The 23854-nt window shown below is 45.6% G+C and overlaps 1 protein-coding gene across 3 annotated transcripts in view; it reads left to right on the forward strand.

The window, feature by feature from the left end:
• Positions 1-23854, forward strand: part of SPAG17 (sperm associated antigen 17) — a 245908-nt gene that overhangs the window by 57782 nt on the left and 164272 nt on the right. For all 3 annotated transcript variants that reach the window (XM_054042535.1, XM_054042551.1, XM_054042544.1), the window contains 2 exons: positions 4137-4271; positions 7229-7310. In XM_054042535.1, coding sequence (XP_053898510.1) covers positions 4137-4271; positions 7229-7310 — 217 coding nt within the window. The remainder of the gene's footprint in view (positions 1-4136; positions 4272-7228; positions 7311-23854) is intronic.

Here is a 23854-nt window from a genome sequence, read left to right on the forward strand (position 1 = left end):
ATAGTCATATTCCCATAAAGAATTATGGGGTACAGCGTCACAACTACCATAACACATTCCATAATTTCTTCCAGTTTATTTGTGGTTTATAGTAATAGTGTTATGGGACAGACTATTTCCTCCCAACACTTATATTAGTGGATTAAATTCTGCATATAAACAATCGGTGAACTATCAGGTCCTTCAAAACTGAAGGGATCAGATTGCATTTGGCTAATTCCGCAGTGGCTTCTAAGGCATGCCTTGGAAATGCCTCATTTGTGGAAACATGTAGAACTGCTACTTGAAGTTCAGCCCACATGGCATTACTTTCTTCACCTGACCTTCAGATTCAATGTTAATTTTGGGAGAGCAATTCTTCAGTCATTCGGTTAAAATCCTCTCATTCTCATCTCTTTTGTGAGTCTGTTGCTTATGAATATCCCAACAGTAAGAATCTTTACTGTCAATACTGAAAAGGGAGAGAAAAGTTACGTGTACTAGAGTTCTTTGAATAGATTGAAATTCTCAATTTACATTTCTCAATTTCTCAGAGACCAATATAGACTCTAAAGAAGTGTGGGGGGGGGGGAGGGTGTTTGTAGGGCTTTAAAGAAATACATATAGAAGGGATACCAAAGAACATAGAACCATATCATAGTATACAGTGAACGGATGCAGTAAGTCTATTTTGGTGGATTCCCTCTGCAAAGTCTTTACTGAGGTTAAATACAGCTCTGAACTGCCTCCAGAACATGCATGGGGAGGACTCAAATGAAGGACTGCCAGACATGCTATCTGAAAGAAGAGAGTGATGTATAATACAAGTAAATTACCTTTATTCAGGTTTGCATATTTTGAAAATGTGCCTTGCCACAAATATCAGACTTTCCCAAAACACCCTCCCGTGCCCAAAAAGTACAGGTGGCAAGTTTTAGATGGAAAACAGGGTGTGAGTTTTTTGACAAAGTATGTGTGTGCTGGGAGGAGACATGGTGGGGAATTGATATTAGAAACTCTCATCTTATCCTAGCTGTTGGTCTTGTTAAACATTGGCAGTTCATGTTGCTTGTAATGTCTGTAGAATTTCTCATTTTGTTTATAATGCTTGCACGTTCAAAACATTTCAGCAAGCCTTAATTAAAATGTTCCAGTGTCCTAGTAACCACTTATGAATAATAGAAACAAACATGAGGAGGTTTCTATATCAACCATTTTTGACAGATGTTTTGGGTTGGGAAAAAGAAAAGAAGTTCAGACTTTTTAAAAAATAAAAAACACTAACTTTTCAAAATTCCTGTTATTCAAAAATGACAAAATGACTTGCCTTACTAATCTTGAAGTATCCTGTCATAAAAACAAATAATATCAAAAGTGATTGGTGAATTTGGGTGTCTAACTTGAGACACCTTAAAGAACCCTGATTTTCAAAAAGTGTGTGCTTAGCACTTACGTAAAATCAGGTTCCTTCAACATGTCTCAAGTTTGGGAACCTAAAACAGCCTTGTAAAATCATTATAATAATTACTATAATTTTTTATTTTTTTAAATTTTTGACCCAAGTGACTGACTCAGCTTACATACAAAACGGGTGCACCAAACTAGTCAGAGCAAAGAAAACTGAATGTATTCATTCTCCCAAGTATGAGGAAAGGAACCAAAATCAACAAAACACATCAGAGGTTACCATAAACAACTTTATAAGGTCTCAGCCAAAGATAACATTAGACTAACTTGCCAGCTCTGAGCCAGAGCTTCTCTGACTAACCCCCTTTCTCCTCAAGTTTCATTTTTTTTGTCCTGTCTCCTATGATTCTGGTTCCTATTTGCTAACCTGTTGCACCCATGACTCCAGCAGGGTTTAGATAATCTGACTGTTCCAGTCATCAGCAGCCACTCAGATTAACTTTTTACATACACCCATTTGCCTATTTGTCCTAATCCTAGTTTTCTGGGAGGGAAAGAAAGATCTATCTTTCACACTATATTCATACAGCATACACTCATACATTAATACCATTCAGAACAGGGAAACCCAGTACAGGAAAGACAGATGACTCTCAAAGGGTTAATGTCACTTGACTTTACACACACTGTCTTGACAGACAAAACTATTAAAATTTCATCCAAAAAAAAAAAAAGACTATTTTTGTTTTGCCCAGGAAAAAATTAAATGAAGAGTCAATTCTAAAAATCTGTTGCATCATTTTTGTGATGCCTAGCATACACAGAAGAATATGGCCAAGCCAGCTAATACCAAGTGAAGCTTGAGTTTGCCTCAGGTTGGAATTGGATATCTGGCCCCATGTGATGTCAGTCTCATGGTGATGGCAAATCCTGTCTCAGTTGTTTTACTCTTTCCACTACATCATTCAGTGTTTAGTAAAATCCACAGCAAAACACATCAGAAGCTTCCACCCTCCAACTTACAGCTTCATTCAAATGTACTTTTGGCCTTTATGTGGTCTAGTGGCATCATACTGCTTCCACCTGTGGAATCAGAGTTCAGGTCCTGAGGTCTTCTCCCACCGCCCCACCCCCGGACAGCAAACAGTAGGAGTATTGTAGAATGACATTGAATTCTGTAAGGAGGCTTGTCCTGCCTTCCTTGGATGGACGGAGTGTGGTCACTTGTAGCAATATACAGCTGCATGCAATTACAGCTGCACCAATTAAACCTGCACATTTGATATGAGGGAGAGAATACAGTACCTTCTGTTACAAAAAAAGAACATCGGCCTAAATCTAAAAAAGGTACTTAGGCACCTAATTCCTCCTTAGGTGCCTTGATTCACCTTTAGGCTTCACTGACATTCTCACAACTCAGCTGCTGCCTAAGTCCCCTAAGTGACTAAATTTCTGCCAGTAGGCATGTGTAAAGCCACCTAAATCCTGACACTTCCCCACAGCTAACGAGCACTGAAGTGGGATTGTCAAAGTAGGCGTTCCCACTATCTATCTCACCTGGGGTTCAATCCCATGGACATCCTCAGAACACACCTACAGGATGGGGCATGGCACACAGTGGATGGGTACATATGTGAATGTGAATCCAGAATACCCAATAGCCCAGTGGTTAGGGCACTCACCTGGGATGTAGGCAACCCAGTTTCAAATGCCTGCTCCAATGAATATTTATTATTTCTAATACTGCAGTGCCTAGAATACCTAATGCTAAGCACTGTACAAACAGAACAAAAATGGAACAGCTCAGACAGGAAAGATTGAAAAAGGGATCTACAAAGAATAGCATATAGCCCATTGGTGAGGGCCATCACATGGGATGTATGAGACCTGTTGGAGCTGTTCAAGTCCTGGCTCCAAAAAGAGGCAGAGAAGAGACTTGAATCCAGGTCTCTCACATCCGAGGTGAGTTCCCTGGCTATTAGGAGAATTTTTTCTGGTTTTTCATCTGCTAGGGTATGAGCTGCCTAAATGGCTGAGCTGGCTTAGGCACCTAACTCCAGGAGATGATTCACAACTGAGAATCCTGAACAGAGATAGGCACCCCACTTCACCCTGTCAGTCAGGTGCCTAGAGGCCTAGATGAATGGCAGTTAAGTACCTAAATACCTTTGAGGTTCTAGGTCTAAGTCCTGCACCATTCCTCTACATTTCACTCCTATCTGCCTTAGGTCCCCATTTAGCTTGCTCACTTCTGAGGATCCTTCCTCGGGTGCCTGATTCTCCCCATGCATTATATAGAAAGCCTGGGAACCTAACTAGGACTAGGAATTAGGCATTCCCTTCTTACTTTTGTGCATTTAGCCCATAGACACATGCCATATATCTAAAGATGAATTGGCTTTAACTGACATTAATAGTACCATTTTAATCTTCTGTAGAACTCCTGCCACTATAGGCAGTGTTACACATATACACCATTCAATATGTTACAGACTGTGATGTGATAGTTGGGAGAATAAAAAGGAAAGATGAGAGAGATCTTGAAAAAATTCTTCGCCCTCATCACCCCCAACAAGAAGCTCTGTTTTCATAGACTCACATTACAAATTAGCATTTTGAATTAATAAGGGAAAACATTTTAAAAGGATGGTAGGTTTGTTGCTTAGAGAGTTGCTAGTTGGTGGTTGAGTTCCACTGTGTTGTTTTGTATATAAACTTGATCCGTCATATCTGTTTCTCTTTTCTCATAGCTTTCATTTGGAACTGTGCTATTTGAAAGCATTGCTTGTTTGATGTATGACTGTCTGGACTGGAAAAGACAACATCAGCACTACTTGGAAAACACCAACTTTATTAATGTCCCTGTAATAACAAAGAACAAACAGGTACAGCCTTCTGCAACTTATGAAAGGACGCTTTGCAATAGGTCATGGTTATGCGCAGTAATTAGGTACTAATTTAAGTGAAACTGCATGTTTTAACTACTGCATTCAAAAAAATCAAACCAGGCCATTTACTACTTATGTGACCTTGTGTAAATGAGAATCAGGCCTTTTGTCTTAAGTGTTAAATCCTCAAAACAACAAACCCAAAACAAAACAAAAAACCACCACCAGCTTGAGAATCAGGCCACTTCCTACCATGTCTCCTGGAGTTGCTGTCAAAACGTCATCAGGGTCCCCAGGCCTCTCAGTGCATGGGGTTCCTAGCAATGCTGATCCCTCTCAGGTGTCTGCATGTACTTGGGCATCTGCCTGGGTCTCGGCGCCTCCAGCTTCCGCAGTAAGAGGGTCCATCTGCTCCTGGGCTGAAGCCAGCAAGGAGTGTTCTTCCTCAGCTGTCAGCCCAGACTGAGCTGGGCTGCTCCCTTTTATACTAGTGCTGCACCTGGAGCATGGCCAGTGGGGGCATGGCTTGCTCAGCCCAAGTGAGGAATTAACCTTCCCCATCGAGTGCGGGTGAGTGCACCCCATCACAGGGATTCTGCATGCCCAGAGGTCATCTTGCATGGAGTAATTTGCCAGATCAGTTCATTTACAAAGTAAGATATAAATATTCAGAAATGTCCACTACTTTTGGATGTTTGCCTTTCAAAAATTGAGGAACCAAGAATCTTTGAAAATTTTAGCCTAAGCTTTTATTGCATACTTGAAAGTCTTTGATATCTGAAGTGAAAAATTAAACTCTTTTTAATAAAACTTATTTTACATGTCTGCTTTGATATTCATATATATATATGCATAAACATCATTGAGATAAAGGAAATTGCATTTTTTCAATGGACAGATATGATAGCCAACTACAGTATAGTTTGTGTTCATGTGTCTCTGGACGGTCCTTCATCCCTTTGATGTTCCAACTCCCTCAGTTAGGAAAAGGGAATCTAATTTAAGTAATTTCTAATTTGTTTATTTTTCAACTAAATTTTTTAAAACACAGGCAAACCTGAAGAGGTGCCAAAATTAATATTTTTAAATGATAATTTTGAGTTGTATGGAAAATTTGATAATAATGTCTTAAAGCATGAAACTTCCTTATCTCCATTCCCACTCCTCTCTTTTCCCAACTTGGAGAAGTCAGAATTGCCAAAAATCTTTGTCCATAAAGAAAAAAAATTCACCTCTGGGCTGCAAAAAAAAGCCACCAAAAACCAAGAAATTTAAGCCCCAGGATACTGGTTTTTACCTAGAAAGCAATGTGCGCCTGAAAATGAATTTAGAAAGTGTCTGCTAATTATAGGTGGGTCATATAGTAATGTCTTTAGTTAACATTGCCCATCACTCCGTTATAAGATCCTGGTTTTTAGTTGCTTTTGACTTTGCCAAACTACTGTTGGGTTGAAATTTCCCACGCTTAGGGGTCTGCCTCAGACTGAATTTTTTGGAAAATGTCAGCAAAGATGGTTCAACCATTTCTCAGAAAGAGGCTGGGGTCTTTCTTTTTTCATTAAGATGTTTATTATTTTTTACTTTGCAAACATTACAATATGAAAAATAAGAAAATTATATAGTAGGAACCTCAAAGATACAAACACCAGAGTTATGGACTTAACTGTCAACTGGACACCATGTGGAACCAGTAATCAATCAGGACGCAGGGGAGGAAAAATACAGCAAATACTGTACTGCCTGTGGCATAGGCACCCACAGAAAAAAATTAGTAGGTGCTTAGCACCCACCAGCAGCCAGCTTCTCCCTCCCCCCCCCCCCCCCCAGTGGGACGTGGAGCAGAGAAGGGAGTCAAGTGTGTATATGATGGGAGGAATTGGGTTTGGGACAAGGACCAGATGGAGGGCCAAAGGCAGAAGGGGTCAGGCTCTGCGTGGGGAGAGTGTGGGGGAGCAGCAGGAGGGGATATTTGCAGTAGGACCAACCAGCCTACAAACTAGTTCTGTCCAGCAGGCCAAAGCCCAGGAACACAAAACATGAACTCTGGCAGTTTAAAAAGGGTCTCTCTCTTATGAGAGGGAGATGTTGTTCAGAGGAACCAGCCATCCGTTGGAATGTCTGAAGAAGTTAGACATGCCTGGTTATCATCAAAGCCTTTAGGAAGATCATACATCTAGACTGATCGTTGTTTTAAAATCCTTTTTCTCTAAATGCTTTATTCCTACTGTTAAAGTAAGCAATACTTTGATTTTTAAAGGCTGTTTTGCTACTGTGTTATCCACTAATCACAGACTCCCAAAGGGAACAACTGTAGGTGTCCAAACTCAGTCAAACTTCCTGGGTAAGAACCGTTGATACACAGGGTATGTAGCCCAGAGCCTGGTCTGAGTGGGAGAATTGTAGAGTTCTATCTCAGGAGAGGAAAATGGCCAAACACCCATGAGGGTGGACTTGTGAGAGTGGTTCCCTCAATCTTTTCTGTTGAAGTTGTTCCACTTTAGGTAATTAAAAAATCACTGGAGCTGGGGGATTGGATGCTGGGTCTCCCATTTCCCAGGTGGGTGCCCTAACCACTGGGCTATAGAGTCCTCACTTACTCTCTCTGGCTTGGATTTAGGCACCTAGCTTCATGAGAGGGACAGAGTTTAGGACACCCCTGTCATCATCATCTCTCACTTGCTAGCTTAGGCAGCTCCCTGCCTAGCGTGCTGGCTTTTATGGATATCATTCTAAGGTGCCTCTCTCTCCCAATTCATTGTATAGGGAGCCCAGGCAACTGATTTAGGCTTTGTGGATCCCAGTGTTCTTCCAGTGATTCTCTGTCTGCCTAAAAGTTAATGTTGCAACTCAGAGTTTAATCTCTTTATGGATCTGGACCTCAGTGTTCACAAGTAGCAAACCTAACCTGGCTACACCTTTCTGTGTTTGTTTGATCCATATTTTTGTTCCTTTAGGCACATCCAGCTTCTCCCACTATCCCTTCAAAGAAGAAAGTACAAACAGAAGAAATTCTAGTACCAGCAATTCTACCACAGGGTATGTGTGAAGGATTAAAACTAGAATGAATATCTAATTCCTTGAGCAATTTTCTCTCTTGTCATCCATGCTTCTGTTTACACAGTCTTGAAGTTAATTGTGCAACAAACTAAAAGATTGAAATTGATGTTATAGAAGTACTTCCTGGGGCAAATAAATTATCTAAGTTGCAATACACTGCAATTGCAGCAGTAGCGATTGAATTCTTCAGAGAATGGCTTTATTGGTTTGAATATTCCTGCCATGCTACCAAGCAAGGGCACTACAAACCCTGGGATATACCCCCAGAATCAACCATGTCCGACTTGTGTCTGTGTAGTGCAGTGTGGACGTGTTGGCATGGGTATGAGACTCCTGTAGCAGTGCAGTGTGGACACACTAGCATAAGCTTCGAAAGAATGCGCCTGCAGGCATGGGTCCCACAGAGGGGAGGTTTACTGTGCAGTGTAGACATGCCCAAGGGAATGGTTTGAACTAAGCTGGAGTGATGATGTTTGATCTAATAATGCAGTGAGGGTACAACAGCTTGAGTTACAACAGCTCACCAACAGCTAGTCTAATCACTCTGTGCTGCTAATCCAACTCTGTGTTAGCATTCAAATCAGTCTGTGTAACTCCAGTGTTGTTTGAAGTGTGGTCGCTCTCCATCAAGCTAGGCTAGCTCAAGTGCAGATGCAGCATTTCTCAAACGTGGCACCATAGCCACATGAGGCCACCAATGGATTTTTTGTGGCCACAACAGCCTCCAAAGCATGGGCAGAGATTCGGTGAGTGGGAAGAAGCGGCTCCTCCCAGCAGCGCCCAGCTGTTGCTCCTGAATAGCTGTTACCCAAGGCAGCAAGATGTGCCATGTTCGTATTTGTGCTGGCACCACCAGCAGGGATCGGTGCCTTGCACCACGCAGCCTCCTGAGGGGCTCCGGGCAGCGCCTCTGAAGACACGTGGCACCGATGTGTGTGGTGCTGAAGGCGGCTCTTGTTAGTGGAGGTAGCTGCAACCTTCAGTCAATCAGAGCTTCCTGGGCAGCTCCCCTATTCCTGCCCAGTCAAGGCATGGGGAGCCTGGGACTCCCCAGGCAGACAGTTCCTGACCTATCTTCCCTGGCGCGCCCTCTCACTAAAGAGCCAGGGGAGGCAAGGAGAAAAACTGGTTTGACAACGTGGCCACCAGCAAGAGTTGGTGGCCATGTTATGAGGCCACCAAAAATTTGTTGTTAGAACCCCTAGTCCTAGTTAATTGTTGCAGTGAACACAAACCCTAAGACTCCATCTTCACGGAGCATGCTGTAGCCCAGGGCCCTTTAGCAGGATTTTCCCTGCAATTACAACTCCTAGTAGAAAAAATAGTATGTGATCACATAATTAAAGATGGTGTTATAATGCATACGCACAAGGAGGTTCAATTAAGGTTGCATGGGTAACCTTAATTCTATCATTTCCTATTTTTTAGTGCTTGATTTTGCAAACTTTATGTTCTTTCAACATACCTTTGTGTGTAATTATTTATTAGCTTAGATTTGTTGCTTCTGTGTGTAACCCTTCTGCCCATCTAAGTTGGAAGCAACAAGGGCCGGGTTCTGTATCTAGGGGTTCCGTTTCAATAACACAATGCAAAACCGGCTCGAGCCCCCACCCAGTGACCTGGGACAATTACATACCACCCCCTGGGCACCTCTAAGAGGCAATACTTCCCCTCTCGCAAGCACGGAGTCTGAGTGTAACAGAAAATGTTTAATAACATGAGGTAAACAACATCAGCATTAAATTGGAAAAACACCACAACTAGAGTTCTTAGACCAAACCATGAGCGAAGACCCAACCCAGCAAATTGGGCCGTGTCCTCTCCCGTTGGTTCTTGAAACCAGCGACCCAAGAATCACCAAAGTCCCAAAAGTCCAACAACCCCCCAAAGTCTCTGTCCATGATCAGTGCAGCCCCAGAGTTCAAAGGGGGGGGGTGAGCAGGGTGTTAAGGGGCACCTTACGTGATCCGAGGCCAACCGGCTGCTTCTCCGTGGGGTTCCACCGCAGCCTTCACCACGAACTGCTCCACTCCACCCGCAGTCCCACTCCTGCCGTCCCACGAACTGCTCTGGCAGCTGCTCCGCTCCGCTCCGCTCACCGACCTGTAAGCCGCGCCGCTCCGCTCCGCTCCGCTCACCGACCTGTGAGCTACTCCGCTCCGCTCCAGCCGTCCCTTGGGCCGCTCCCACAAGGCTCTGCTCTGCTAGCTGCTCCTCCAGCCGCTCCGCTCACCGACCTGTGAGCCGCTCCGCTAAGCTAAGTTAGCTTAGCAATATAGCTTCAGGCTCCCCCACTAGTTAACACAACCTCAGTGATCTCAGCTCTTAAATAGCTTTAGCTCTTTTGTGATTTCAGCTCTTAGTGATTTCAGCTAGTAGTAGGGGAGCCCCAGTGCTGGTGCACTACTGGCCCAAAGTGAACTCAGCTCAGCAGTCTGCAACTAGACTCCTAAGGGAATCAAAGTTAGCTCTGACATTCAACAGTGGAGAGAGGAGGTAGTGCAATTGGTGTTTCAACCCCCCCCTCAGGGAGGGGGCCATACCATCAGGTACAAATACCTGTCCCCATCCTCTCTCAATTCACTGGGTTTTGTAACCCATGCCCCTTGACAAGCAAATGCTACTTAGGTAATGGTGAATGACTCACTCAGTCCTTCTGTCATACAACAGTTCCACTGGCCTTGATTCACAGAATCAGGGTAACAAAACTTTATTCTTCCTGCCCCAATAACAGAGAAACTGGGGATCCCACACCAGCCAAAGTAACCACTTTGAGTTGCTGTGGTTGCATGCCAGGTGAGTGGGTGTGCCTATGCAAACAAGATCAGCCCCTGGAGTTCTTTTCCACCATAATTCACCACCAGATGTCAGGGTAGAGCTCATCCTGACTCTGCTTACATGTGTAACAACCATGGCTGCTGTGAATAAATTTATATAACTGGTGTATTGCCTGGCTGCACAGTGGTTATACTTGGTAGTTTTAATGTAATTTATTTATTTATATCATTGTGTTGTCTAAGTATATTACAAACATTAAAAAGAACAACCATTGCCAACAATCTGCACAAATCACACTATTGACACAGTCCTTTGACCAGACCCTCAGCTAATGTAAACTGTATATATATACCTCCATTGAGGGGATAAATGTCCTTTAACTAAGCCAGTGATGATAAATATGTATTGCACCACTTCCTAAAAACTACTAGTTTGTGCTCCAGAACACAATGGGTAGCAAATTTCAGAGCCTGTATGCTTCACTGACAATGTTCTGCTACCTGTGGAGTTCAGTCCTGGGGACATCAGCAAGAGATTCTGGTTGAACACAAATGATACATTGGTGCATAGGAAAAACATAGTGGAGCTACACCAGCAGCGCAGCAATACTTGGAAATTAGGGTAAGATTTTCAAAAGCAATCAGTGTTTTCCTAACTCTGTTCCCATTGAAGTTAATGGTAAAACTTCCATTGATTTCAGTGAGAATGGAGCTAGGCCAATGCTTACCTCTTTGGAAAATATCACCCTTAAAGAACAATTTAAGTGTGGACACAGTCAGAGATAGTCAATTCTCAGATCTTTCAAGGCCTTTGAGAGGGTAACAGGCACCTTGAATCATACCTGGAACTGTATAGTAAGCCAGTGCAAAGTATGGAGCATAGGAATTACTGTCCACCAGTCACAGTTAAAAGGAGTTAGGAGCAGGCTAATCTGCACTAGTGGCAACTGCTGAATGGTCTTAAAAAGTAGCCTTAAGTAGGGCACATTACAGCAATCCAGTTTGGAAGTAACAAAGGCATAATAACTGTGATCAGATGCCTTCAGAGAGGAAAGTTTCCAACAAAGATGAAAAAGATTGCAGTTTTCATTGTTTCACTGTCAGAAATTGATAAGGAAATTAAAAGTTAAAATTCTCACATCAACTCTGTTCTTCTGTTATACTAATGGTAGAATTTTTTATGACATGATCATGCAGCCTTGAATAACATGACACTTTGGTAACTAATCCAATTCAGTTATAAGATGTGATATAATATTCTCTATCAGTCCATTAAGGATGGGTAGGGATGGTTAAGTGCCTTAATTGAATTTAATATATTACCAATCCTTTGGTCTTGACGTTTGTTTATTTGTTTTAAATACCTCAGATCTGGCCTTGGAATTGATCTAGTCCAGCATATATGGTTGTTACCTCATTAAGAACTTTGAGATCTACTGATTAAAAGCACTATATAAGAGTTAGGTATTATTATTATTATTTTATTGTATTAAAATAAAAAGTACCTTTAAATTATATTCTGGATATAATGGGGGGAAACTGCCCTTTTTAACCATAGATACATATTAGACACAAAAAACTATGTTAAAAAACATTAAGGTTGCAAAGTCAGGCACTCAGAAGTTGGGAAATGTCAGAATTAAGGATGTCTGTACAACCTTAATTTGGCCCCCTTGTGTATTATAGTGACACAGCATCACATCTGTTTAAAGGTTGACCTTTCTAAGACCTCTAAAATGGACACGTTTATTTAGATTTCTTTGACATATGGTATGCCTCAGGAGAGTCTGGAGTAGGGTTAGTAACCCAAATTTGGAGTGATTTGAGTGTGGTGTTCTGGAGATATAACCCGCCCCCCTCAAAATAGCCATTTTTTAAAAAAGGTTGTGTGTGTGTGTGTTTTACTGAAAGCTAGAGATCATACCATTGATGAGCTACAGGCCAAAATTGTCTTAATCTGTCAAGTTTTACCCCAGGTAATGCATGGCATCCAGTAAATCTTTGGGGGACCTAAACTGACAACAGTGTTTAAGAATATGTACAGTTTTACACTGTGCATGTGCCAATTAAAAAATGTCTACAGGGTTTCCATTCCTGCCATTTTATATGCTACAAACTTGACTCTTATAAGTGCCCTAAAATCTGAATGGTTACTTGTATTGCTTTGAAATTAGGCGTTCCTCATGGAGGATGTGGGTTGGACTGATGATCCAAATTTAGGGAAATTTGACCAAGGAATTCCCGAGTTACACGGCCCTCTCTGTCACAAAATAATGGTTTCTTTTGGCTGTCTTGTACTGTTAAATTGAGGGGTACTAATGACTAGATGAATCACAGACCTTTTTATGGCTGTGAACTTAGCCTTCGATTAACATAACTAAGGATAAATTAATGACGAGCCCCCAATTCAGACAGAAGGAGTCTTGAATTCCATGGCTAGAGGTTGCTACAATTTTTGAGTCATGGGAGGCAATTTCACTTTGAGGGGAATATAATCAAAGTCTTTGGGAGAAAAATTAAACATGTGACTGCTTCCGGGGGGGGAGATTAGAGAGCACAGAAGTGGGGGAATAGGGAGGGGGCATTTGGGACTTCAGCATGGGGTTATTGGGAGAGGTAAAAATGTGTATTGGATGGTAGGGGAGGGGAGAGAGGTTGGGAGTTCAGGTGAGGGAGGTACGACTCCCCCAGCTCTGCCAGCCCATTCCAACTCCCATATACTCCACAGTTCTGCCAGGCACCCCAACCTTCCTGCACTCAATCATTCTGTAGCCCCAGCTCTACCAGTGCATCCCAGCCACCCTGTACCCCAGATTACCTGCACTCCACTGCTCTTCCAGTGCACCCCCAGCTCTGCCTGTGCACCCCAGATACCCTGCATCCTTGCCTTCTTGCACCCCCCAGCTCTGCCAGTGCACCACAACACTGCATGAAAGCTGTTAATAAGTGTTGGAAGAACATTAATTGGGACATTGGAGGGTTCATAGCTGACTGGAAAATGTGCACTGTATGGCATAGAAACATTACAACCTCTGTCACTTCAGTGTTTCTTGAAGATGGGGTACATGTATTGGATGGGGTCAGATGATCTTTCCCTCAAAGATAAAACTGTCAGGATCTTGGAACAGAAATCCTACCTGTAATTTCTCTTGCTGGCCTACCACAAACTGCACACTCCACACATTGTGCAACACAACCAGGAACACTGTTCCATTGTAACGTAGTTGTCCTTTGCTCCAGGCACTTCATGTGAGCTGGGTTATAGGAATGGGAAGTAATGGCTATAGACATGTTTGAATGTCAGGGAGTGAAGACTTCAGGAAGAAGCGTTCCCTGCTTGCAATGGGGAGTCTTAGGTACATTAGGTCAAGTATCAGAGAGGTAGCCGTGTTAGTCTGAATCTCTAAAAAGCAACAGAGGGTCCTGTGGCACCTTTAAGACTAACAGAAGTATTGGGAGCATAAGCTTTCATGGGTAAGAACCTCACTTCTTCAGATGCAAGAAGTGAGGTTCTTATCCATGAAAGCTTATGCTCCCAATACTTCTGTTAGTCTTAAAGGTGCCACAGGACACTCTGTTGCTTAGGTACGTTAGTGGGGAGTGTCCACGTTGGAGAGGGGAGTGCAAGGAATGAGTCAGTGGCATGGCTGGAGAAGTGTGCCAATGCAGGGCTAGTGGAGCGCAACTGATGGGAGGGGGCAGGCTGGCTCAGTATACTAAATGCAGGACATGATATGTATAACTGTCTAACTGATTACTAACCCCTACCACAACATATATTTTCCTGTTTAAAAAAAAAAAAACTAGGAAGTTCAACGGCAAAAAACTATACTGATGCAGAATTAAGGTTGCTGGGTGGTATATCACCCCCTTGCAGAACACTGAGTTGAGCAAAACCCAAACTACTTCCTTGAGTAGTGTCCCTGTGGGTGCTTCACTTCATGTACCTATGTGCCTCATGTGCCTTTGCTTGGAGATTTTTGGTAGCAGTGCCAGTTCAGCCCATACATGCCCCATACCAAGAATATGTAGTGCTGTATGAGCGAACCACCCTCAGTTCCTTCTCAACCGCCTCGGCCTGAGACAGTGAGTGTTGCCTGCCTGCTTCTATCATTCAAGTTTAGCGTCTACTTTTTAATTTAATTAGTGCAGTTTTTACATCTTTATTTTATATGTTTTATTTTGTGTAATAGGCTTGTTTTATACTTCTCTCCCCTCAAGAGTGGCCCACTCTCGGGATCCCCCTCATCTCTGGGGTATGCAAGGTTCTGCAGGATTCAAACATTGCCTCACCTGCCTGCACTCTAGCCTGCTCAGTGGCGGACAATCCTGGTTTCCTGGTGTATTCACTGTTTGGGGGATACACGTAGTCCTAAAAAGTATACATCTGTTCAGTATTTAAAATTAGAGCTAGGAAGAACCGGGAGATAAGACTCAAGCTCCTGATGATGGAACATTTCTTTATCTGGCCTTGGAACCAGGCCAGGAGACCCCTCCTTATACATCAGCTTCTGAGTGAGCATAGTGCCCCAGCAACATCTGCATCACATTCATCTAGACCTTCACAGAATCCCATGAACCGCTACAGGCTGGGGACTGACTGGCTAAGCAGCAGTTCTGTAGAAAAGGACCTGGAGATTACAGTGGACAAGAAGCTGGATATGAGTCAGCAGTGTCCCCTTGTTGCCAAGCAGGCTAACAGCATATTGGGCTGTATTAGTAGGAACATTGCCAGCAGATCTAGGGAAGTGATTATTCCCCTCTGTTCGGCACTGCTGAGGCCACATCTGGATTAATGCGTCCAGTTTTGGGCCCCTCACTACAAAAAGGATGTGGACAAATTGGAGAGAGTCCCGCAGAGGGCAACGAAAATTATCAGGGAGCTGGGGCACATGGCTTACAAGGAGAGGCTGAGGGAACTGGGCTTGTTTAGGCTGCAGAAGAGAAGAGTGTGGGGGGGGGGGGGATTTGATAGCAGCCTTCAACTCCCTGAAGGGGGGTTCCAAAGAGGATGGAGCTAGGCTGTTCTCAGTGGTGGAGGATGACAGAACAAGGAGCAGTGGTCTCAAGTTGCAGTGGGGGAGATCTAAGTTGGATATTAGGAAAAACTATTTCACTAGGAGGGTGGTGAAGCACTGGAATGGGTTACCTAGGGAGGTGGTGGAATCTCCATCCTTAGAGGTTTTTAAGGCCTGGCTTGACAAAGCCCTGGCTGGGATGATTTAGTTGGTGTTGGTCCTGCTTTGAGCAGGGGATTGGACTAGATGACCTCCTGAGGTCTCTTCCAACCCTAATCTTCTATGATTCTGTGATTCATGGGACAGATCATCAGAGGATACTGGGAAGACTCATAAGAAGAGGAATAATTCTCCTCACAAGGAGCCTACTTCAAAAAAAAGCCTCCTTCTCAAGATAAGACAGAGTTGGAGACCTCAGATCCTGGTCTAGGTACTGCGAAGGCTCCAGGCTTTGCTGGTACCATTTCTGCATTAGGGCTCTGAGCTCTTTTAAGGGTCATAATATCAAACATGCTGCGGTACAGAAAACATCTTTGGTACTGTAAAAGCATGATCATGCTGTGAAAGCGTCTAAATGCTCTACCTCTAAGGAGGTAGTACCTACAGCCCCTTCTCAATGTCTGGTAATTAAACAACTCACTCAGATTCCCTCGATACTGGCAAGGAAACTGGCATCTGGGTGTCCCCCAAGCAGTCATCTTCTTTGGTACTGGTGACCTGCATCAGACAGGATCCACCTAAACAGACTGCGCTCAGTACCAACTGTGGAACCCTGCTCTGTTTCAGCTCAAATCCATCTGGTACCACAAGAATTTAGATACTCAAAAAACTTATTTGTCTCAGACAAATTAGAGTCTCCTCTTTTAAGGGGTTCTAGGCTTCTGTCAGTACTGAGATTGGCACGGTGACTGAGACTGGACCTTTCCCCAGTACCACTTGATTTTTTAGCAACCTCTGAGTTTGGCAGGGCTCCTCCTTTAGATGATGAGGAGTTCTCTTCAGATTCCCAAATCACAGCGCAGGGTTCTTGCCAACAGAAGGACACCCTCACTGGCACCTTCATGGAAAGAGAGGAGCTACAAGTGAGGCAATCTTGTGCCCCTTCTCATTGGCATGAGCCACATTGGATACCACCTCCTATGCCCTATGGACCTCCTCAGTGGCCATATTGGGATCCTTGGGATGCCTATTGACAGCAGTTTTCCTCAAGCCCATAGTTTTTCTCAGGGGAACCACCGAGGGAGATAATCTCCTATTCCATCTACTCGTCCTCCAACATCTCAATCACAGGCATCTTTTGAAGAACAAAGACTAGAACAGGAGGCTACTCCATAAACTAATATCTCCTCATCTTCTCCAGATGAGGAGGTTATGTCACCCTCCACCTTCTCTAGCAGCTGATTTTAAACCATTTCAAGTAATTAAACATATTACAGACTTCTTACAGATCCCCTTAGAAGAGGCCCAAGAGTCACAGCATAATCTTCTAAATATCCTGCAATGGACACCCTCTGCTCAAGTGGCCTTATCAATAAATGAGGCCTTCTCAGATCCCTCCAAGACCGTCTGGTAGACCCTAGCAATGATTCCACCAACATGCAAATGTGCTGATAAAAAGTATTATGTCCCAGTCACAAATTCTGAATTTTTGTTTTCACATCCTTCACCTACATTTCTAGTTGTGGAAGCTGTAAATGAATGTGATTGACAGCACCACACTAAATCAACATCATATGATAAGGACCACAAATACTTTGACCTTTTTGGCTGTAAGAGCTACTCATCTGCAACCCTTCGGTTTAGGATTGCAAATTACCAAGCTCTTATGACAAAATATAACCACACCAATTATTCTAAGTTCACCACCTTTATTGAGCACTGTGACGGTGCGGGACTCACCCCTGCGGCACCTCCTGCTGGTCTCTCAGGGAATTAGCTCAGCCAGCCTCCAGAGCACCCTCTGCAGACTGGTGTCCCGCTGCCACTGGCCCCCATGTCCCTCTCAGGACTTGGTGCCCCTTGTCTTTGGGTGCTGCCCCCTGGCAATACCCCCCGCAGTCTCAGGGTCTCCCCACTCAGGGGAACCCCCAACCCTCTATCCCCACCTTGCCTCAGTCATGGGCTACTGCCAGTCACCATCTAGGACCCACTCAGTGGGGCAGACTGCAGTGTAAAAGCCACTCATCATAGGCAAGGGGGTTCGGACCTGCTGCCTTCCAGTACCTCTATTGGCCTTGGACCAGGTCCTGCAGCCTGGGGAGTTGCCAGCCTGGAGCTCTCCTGCTCCTCTGGCCCTCCCCAGCCCTGCTTCACTCCCAATACCCTTTCTACAAGCAGCCAGGCCCTGCTCTCTCCCAGCCCAGAGAGAGACTCTTCCTGGGCCGCTGGCTCACAGCTTTTTTATACAGGCCAGCTGTGGCCTGATTGGGGCATGGCCCAGCTGCAGCCGCTTCCCCAATCAGCCCAGCCTTTCCCCTGCCACAGCCCTCTCCCAGGACTGTTTTAAGCCCTTCAGGGCAGGAGCGGGGTAACCACCCCGCTACAAGCACCTTCCAGCAGAACATTACAAGCAATTCCAGGCTATTATTACTGAAGATCAGCTACTAGCTAGAACCTCATTGCAGGCCTCCTTAAACCTACCTGACATTGCAGCTTGTTCTGTTTCCACAGCAGTCACCATCCATTGGGCATCCTGGCTTCAGCTTTCTAGGTTCCCCAGACAGTTCCAAAGTACTTCCCTTTTGATAGATCAAAACTCTTAGCTGAATCCACTGATGAGTCACTGCACACCCAGCAGGATTCCAAGGCCACCTTAAGATTCCGTGGGTTTATACACCTGCAAGTAAACAAAAGTTTAATAGATTCCATATGGTGCAGAGATCCCATCCCATGCAGGGCCGGATTAACTCTCCTGTGGGCCCGGGGCTATTAGGTTTTGTGGGGCCCCTGTATACAAGTCTTTTTCCTAATTTTAAACAAAATTATCACAATTATGGCATCGAGGTTATTAATGCCATACTAAACTTGCCTTTTAATTAACATAAAGCCATTCTGTGGTTACAATTCAGTCTTAAAATGTGTAGAATATAGTTAAGTTAATTCAAAATAGCCTACGTCTTACCTTAGAATAGCTGTTATATTAGTTTCTTTCTGGAAGGGAGTTTGTGTGCAGGAGGGGGCTCCAGACTGGGGCAGAGTGTTGGGGTGCAGGAGAGGGTGAGGAGTGTGGGCTCTGGGAAGGAGTTTGGTTCAGGAGGGGATTCTGACCTGGGGCAGGGGGTTGGGGTGCAGGAGGGGGTGAGAGGCGTAGGCTCCGGCCAGGAGGCACTTACCATAGGTGGCTCCCAGCCAGCAGCGCAGCAGGGTTCAGGCAGGCTGTCTGCATACTGTGGCCCCACACCGCTCCCGGAAGCAGCCGGCTGCTGGCACGTCTCTGTGACCCCTTGAGGGGATGGGGGAGGCAGCTTCACATGCTGCCCCCGCCTGCAGCGCCCATTGGCTGGGAACAAGCCAATGGGAGCTGTGGGGGTGGGGAGCACTGGGGGCGGGGGCAGCGCACGGAACCACCTCCCCCCACAAGGGATCGCAGAGACGTGGCAGCAGCCAGCCGCTTCCGGGAGTGGCGTGAGGCCACGGTATGCAGGCAGCCTGCCTGAGCTCTGCTGCGCCAGGTCCCCACTTAGCCCAGGGCCCTGGCCTGCAGCCCCTAAAGCCCCTACGTTAATCCGTCCCTGATCCCATCCAGTTTTATGGATTTCAAAGATCTACTGAGCCATTCAGAAAGAAACAAAGATTCCAAAGGAAAAGACCACCTACTTCAACTACATCTATCATTCAACTATCCTCATCACTGGGCAGCACAGTATGGGGAGAAGGTGACCAGCCCTCTGTGGAGAAAGAAGTGGTTTGGGACGATTTAGAAAAACTGGACGTGCACAAGTCCATGGGGCCGGATGCGCTGCATCCGAGGGTGCTAAAGGAGTTGGCGGATGAGATTGCAGAGCCATTGGCCATTATTTTTGAAAACGCATGGCGATTGGGGGGAGGTCCCGGATGACTGGAAAAAGGCTAATGTAGTGCCCATCTTTAAAAAAGGGAAGAAGGAGGATCCGGGGAACTACAGGCCAGTCAGCCTCACCTCAGTCCCTGGAAAAATCATGGAGCAGGTCCTCAAGGAATCAATTATGAAACACTTAGAGGAGAGGAAAGTGATCAGGAACAGTCAGCATGGATTCACCAAGGGGAAGTCGTGCCTGACTAACCTAATTGCCTTCTATGATGAGATAACTGGCTCTGTGGATGAGGGGAAAGCAGTGGATGTGTTATTCCTTGACTTTAGCAAAGCTTTTGATACGGTCTCCCACAGTATTCTTGCCCCAAGTTAAAGAAGTATGGGCTGGAGGAATGGACTGTAAGGTGGATAGAAAGCTGGCTAGATCATCGGCCTCAACGGGTAATGATCAATGGCTCCATGTCTAGTTGGCAGCCGGTTTCAAGCGGAGTGCCCCAAGGGTCGGTCCTGGGGCCGGTTTTGTTTAATATCTTTATTAATGATCTGGAGGATGGTGTGGACTGCACTCTCAGCAAGTTTGCAGATGACACTAAGCTGGGAGGAGTGGTAGATACACTAGAGGGTAGGGATCGGATACAGAGGCACCTAGACAAATTAGAGGATTGGGCCAAAAAAACCTGATAAGGTTCAACAAGGACAAGTGCAGAGTCCTGCACTTAGGACGGAAGAATCCCATGCACTGCTACAGACTAGGGACTGAATGGCTAGGTAGCAGTTCTGCAGAAAAGGACCTAGGGGTCACAGTGGATGAGAAGCTGGATATGAGTCAACAGTGTGCTCTTGTTGTCAAGAAGGCTAACGGCATTTTGGGCTGTATAAGTAGGGGCCAGCAGATCGAGGAACGTGATCGTTCCCCTTTATTCGACATTGGTGAGGCCTCATCTGGAGTACTGTGTCCAGTTTTGGGCTCCATGCTACAAGAAGAATGTGGAAAAATTGGAAAGAGTCCAGCGGAGGGCAACAAAAATGATTTAGGGGTCTGGAGCACATGACTTATGAGGAGAGGCTGAGGGAACTGGGATTGTTTAGTCTCCAGAAGAGAAGAATGAGGGGGGGATTTGATAGCTGCTTTCAACTACCTGAGGGGGGGTTCCAAAGAGGATGGAGCTCGGCTGTTCTCAGTGGTGGCAGATGACAGAACAAGGAGCAATGGTCTCAAGATGCAGTGGGGGAGGTCTAGGTTGGATATTAGGAAACACTATTTCACTAGGAGGGTGGTGAAGCACTGGAATGCATTACCTAGGGAGATGGTGGAGTCTCCTTCCTTGGAGGTTTTTAAGGCCCGGCTTGACAAAGCCCTGGCTGGGATGATTTAGTTGGGAATTGGTTCTGCTTTGAGCAGGGGGTTGGACTAGATGACCTCCTGAGGTCCCTTCCAACCCTGATATTCTATGATTCTATGATCATCAAAATGGCAATTTTGATATATTGGTTGTGGGTCTGGAACAACACCACATCATGAATCTGTGACTGCACCAATATACCCAGCTCCTCACCTTTGGAGACTCTCTCTCCTATTTTCAATCTGCATGAGAACAAATTACATCAGGCAAATGGGTTTTGGGTGTTATAAGATCGGGTTACTACATCTATTTCACCTCCTTCCCTCCACCCCACTTCCCTTCCCTTCCCTTCCCCATTCTGTTCAGGGACCCATTTGCTGAGACAGGAAATCATCTCCTTTCTATGCCATAGACCCTGTTCCAGCTCCAATCAGGGGGAAGGGATTGTATTCCAAGTATTTTCTTGTCCCAAAAAAGAATAGGATGGAGACCAATTCTAAATCTACATAATCATAAAAATTCAAATTCAGGATGGTGAGTCTCGCGGCTATAATTCCATTGTTGAATTCACGGGATTGGTTCTCATCCCTCGAGCTTCAGAACACATACTTTCATGTTGCAATTTACCCATCTCAGAAGAGGTTTTTTAGTTCTTAGTTGGTCAGGATCATTTCCAGTATTGAATGCTTCCTTTCAGCCTTTCCTCAACCCCAAAAATGTTCTCAAAGATGATGGCCGTAGTTGCCCACTGTATTCATCGACTGGGAATGATAGTTTTTCCATATCTCAATGACTAGCTGCTCAAGGGTTGATCTCCAGCATAAAGACAACAATGTACCTGTTCCACAGGCTACATTTTCAGCTCAGTATCAAAAAGTTCACAACACTAGCAAACCTCATTTCAAGAATTCAAATGAGTGCACAGACATCGACAAGAAATTGCGTTCAGTTGCTGAGTCACATGGTAGCTTGTACCTTTGTGACAAAACCTACCGTATTATGCCTTCACTGTTCCCAGGGATGGCTCAGGTCAGTTTATACTCCAAACACTGTCTGAACAAGCTGGTATGTATCCCTTGCCAGGTACACGACTCACTCAATTGGTGGAAGGACCCTCAGAACATCTCTGCAAGTGTCCTATTCATTCTACCTCGCTCGATCATCACCATATCATTGGGTTGGAGGAGCACTAAGGGATGCACACCATTTGAAGCAAATGGTGCATGCAAGAAGCTCTTTTACACATCAGTCTTCTGGAACTCCGAGCAGTAAGGAATGCCTGCATTCACTTCCTCCCATTAATCAGGGGGAAATCCATCAAGGTCATGTTCTGCATCTTCTACATCAACCATCAGGGCTGAGGGGAGGGATCCACTTCTCTTTGTGCCAAAGCAATAAAGCTATGGAACTTTGTAAGGATATAGCAAATCATATCCTTATTTCAGCCACCTATCTTCCAGGGATATGACACACTCTGGCCGATGATCTCAGCAGGCACTTCTCCCAAGATTATGAATGGAAGTTAGACTTACAGATTCTCAGTCATATGTTTCTGACTTGGAGATTTCCAGAGGTGGATCTCTTTTCCACCATCGCCAACAGGAAGTGCAAACTATTCTGTTCAAGGTTCATATCTCCAGGAGGCGTGGCCACGGTTGTAGGAGGAGACAATCTGGTCCTCAGTCGGGCCAGAATCAGGGCCCCCCAAAACCATCAGCGGGGCCCAAGCAAAACTTTTGAAGGTGCGCCCAAGGGCAGAGCACCACTCTCATTGCAGGATCCTTCCCCGCCTTTCTTCAACCGCCTCTCCTATTTCCTCCCTGCGTGGTCCCGCATAACGTCAGACCGCTGGGTCCTACGCACGGTGGAAAGTGGATACCGTCTTCAGTTTGTTTCACGCCCCCCTTCCCACCCTCCTTCCCCGTCCCTCTTCAGGGACCCCTCTCACGAGCAACTCCTCCTACAGGAGGTACAGGCGCGCCTGGCTGTTGGAGCGATAGAAGAGGTCTCAAGGGATCTGAGGGACAGGGGATTTTACTTCCATTACTTCCTAATCCCCAAATCAAAGGGGGGACTACAACCCATTCTGGACCTTTGCGGACTCAACAAATTCATTGTAAAGTTGAAGTTCCGCATGGTTTCCCTGAGAACCATTATCCCTTTCCTGGATCCTGGAGACTGGTACGCCGCCCTTGACATGAAGGACGCGTACTTCCACATAGCGATTTACCCGCCGCACAGGCGCTTCCTTCGCTTTGCGGTCAACCAATAGCATTTCCAATTTACCGTCTTTCCCTTCGGCCTGTCCACAGTGCCAAGGGTCTTTACACAGTGCATGGCTGTCGTAGCTGCCTTGCTCCATCGACATCGGATCCAAGTGTTTCCATACCTTGACGACTGGCTCATTCGAGGTCGCTCTGAGCTCCAGGTGCAATCTCATGTTTGGTTCGTCATGAGCTTATTCAGACAGCTGGGCCTGCTGCTCAACACCAAAAAGTCCACTTTGCAGCTAACCCAAGGAATAGACTTCATTGGAGCGATCCTGGACTCGAATCTCGCCAGGGCGTGCCTACCGCAGGCCCACTTCTAGTCCATGGTGACCATTATCCACGGCCTCTAAAGCTTCCCGACCTTGACAGCACACACGTGCCTCAGTCTACTGGGCCACATGGCATCGTGCACCTTCGTGACCAGACATGCCTGACTACGCCTCCATCCGCATCAGGCCTGGCTCTTGTCAGTGTACCGTCCAGGCCGAGACAATTTGGATACAGTACTCACGGTGCCGACGGAGGTCTTATCCTCTCTGGGTTGGTGGCTGAACCCCAGCTTCGTATGAGGGGGGATGCCGTTCCATGCCCCGCAGCCCTCTCTAATCCTGACCACAGACGCATCATCTCTGGGCTGGGGCGCTCACCTCGCAGACCTTCGCACACAAGGCCTTTGGTCCACAAGAGATAACCCTGCACATCAACGTACGGGAACTGAGAGCGGTACGCCTGGCGTGTCAGGTATTCTGCGAACACCTTCAGGGCCGTTGTGTCGCAATCTTCACAGACAACACAACGGCCATGTTTTACATCAACAAGCATGGGGGAGCGCGATCATCCCCCCTCTGTCAGGAAGCCATTCACCTGTGGGAATTCTGCATAGCCCACTCGATCGACCTGGTGGCGTCGTTTCTCCCGGGAGTCCAGAACACCTTGGCCGATCGCCTCAGCAGGTCCTTCCTGGCCCACGAGTGGTCGATTCATCTGAACGTTATTGTGACAGTGTACCCCATAAGGCTTTATGGGGAGGGGGTGCTTATAAATGTATGTATGACATAACTGGAATATGTTTTGTGCTGCCTGTGCCATGTAACATATCTCCG

The sequence above is a fragment of the Malaclemys terrapin genome, chromosome 1, assembly GCF_027887155.1.
Source record: "Malaclemys terrapin pileata isolate rMalTer1 chromosome 1, rMalTer1.hap1, whole genome shotgun sequence".
NCBI lineage: Eukaryota > Metazoa > Chordata > Testudines > Emydidae > Malaclemys > Malaclemys terrapin.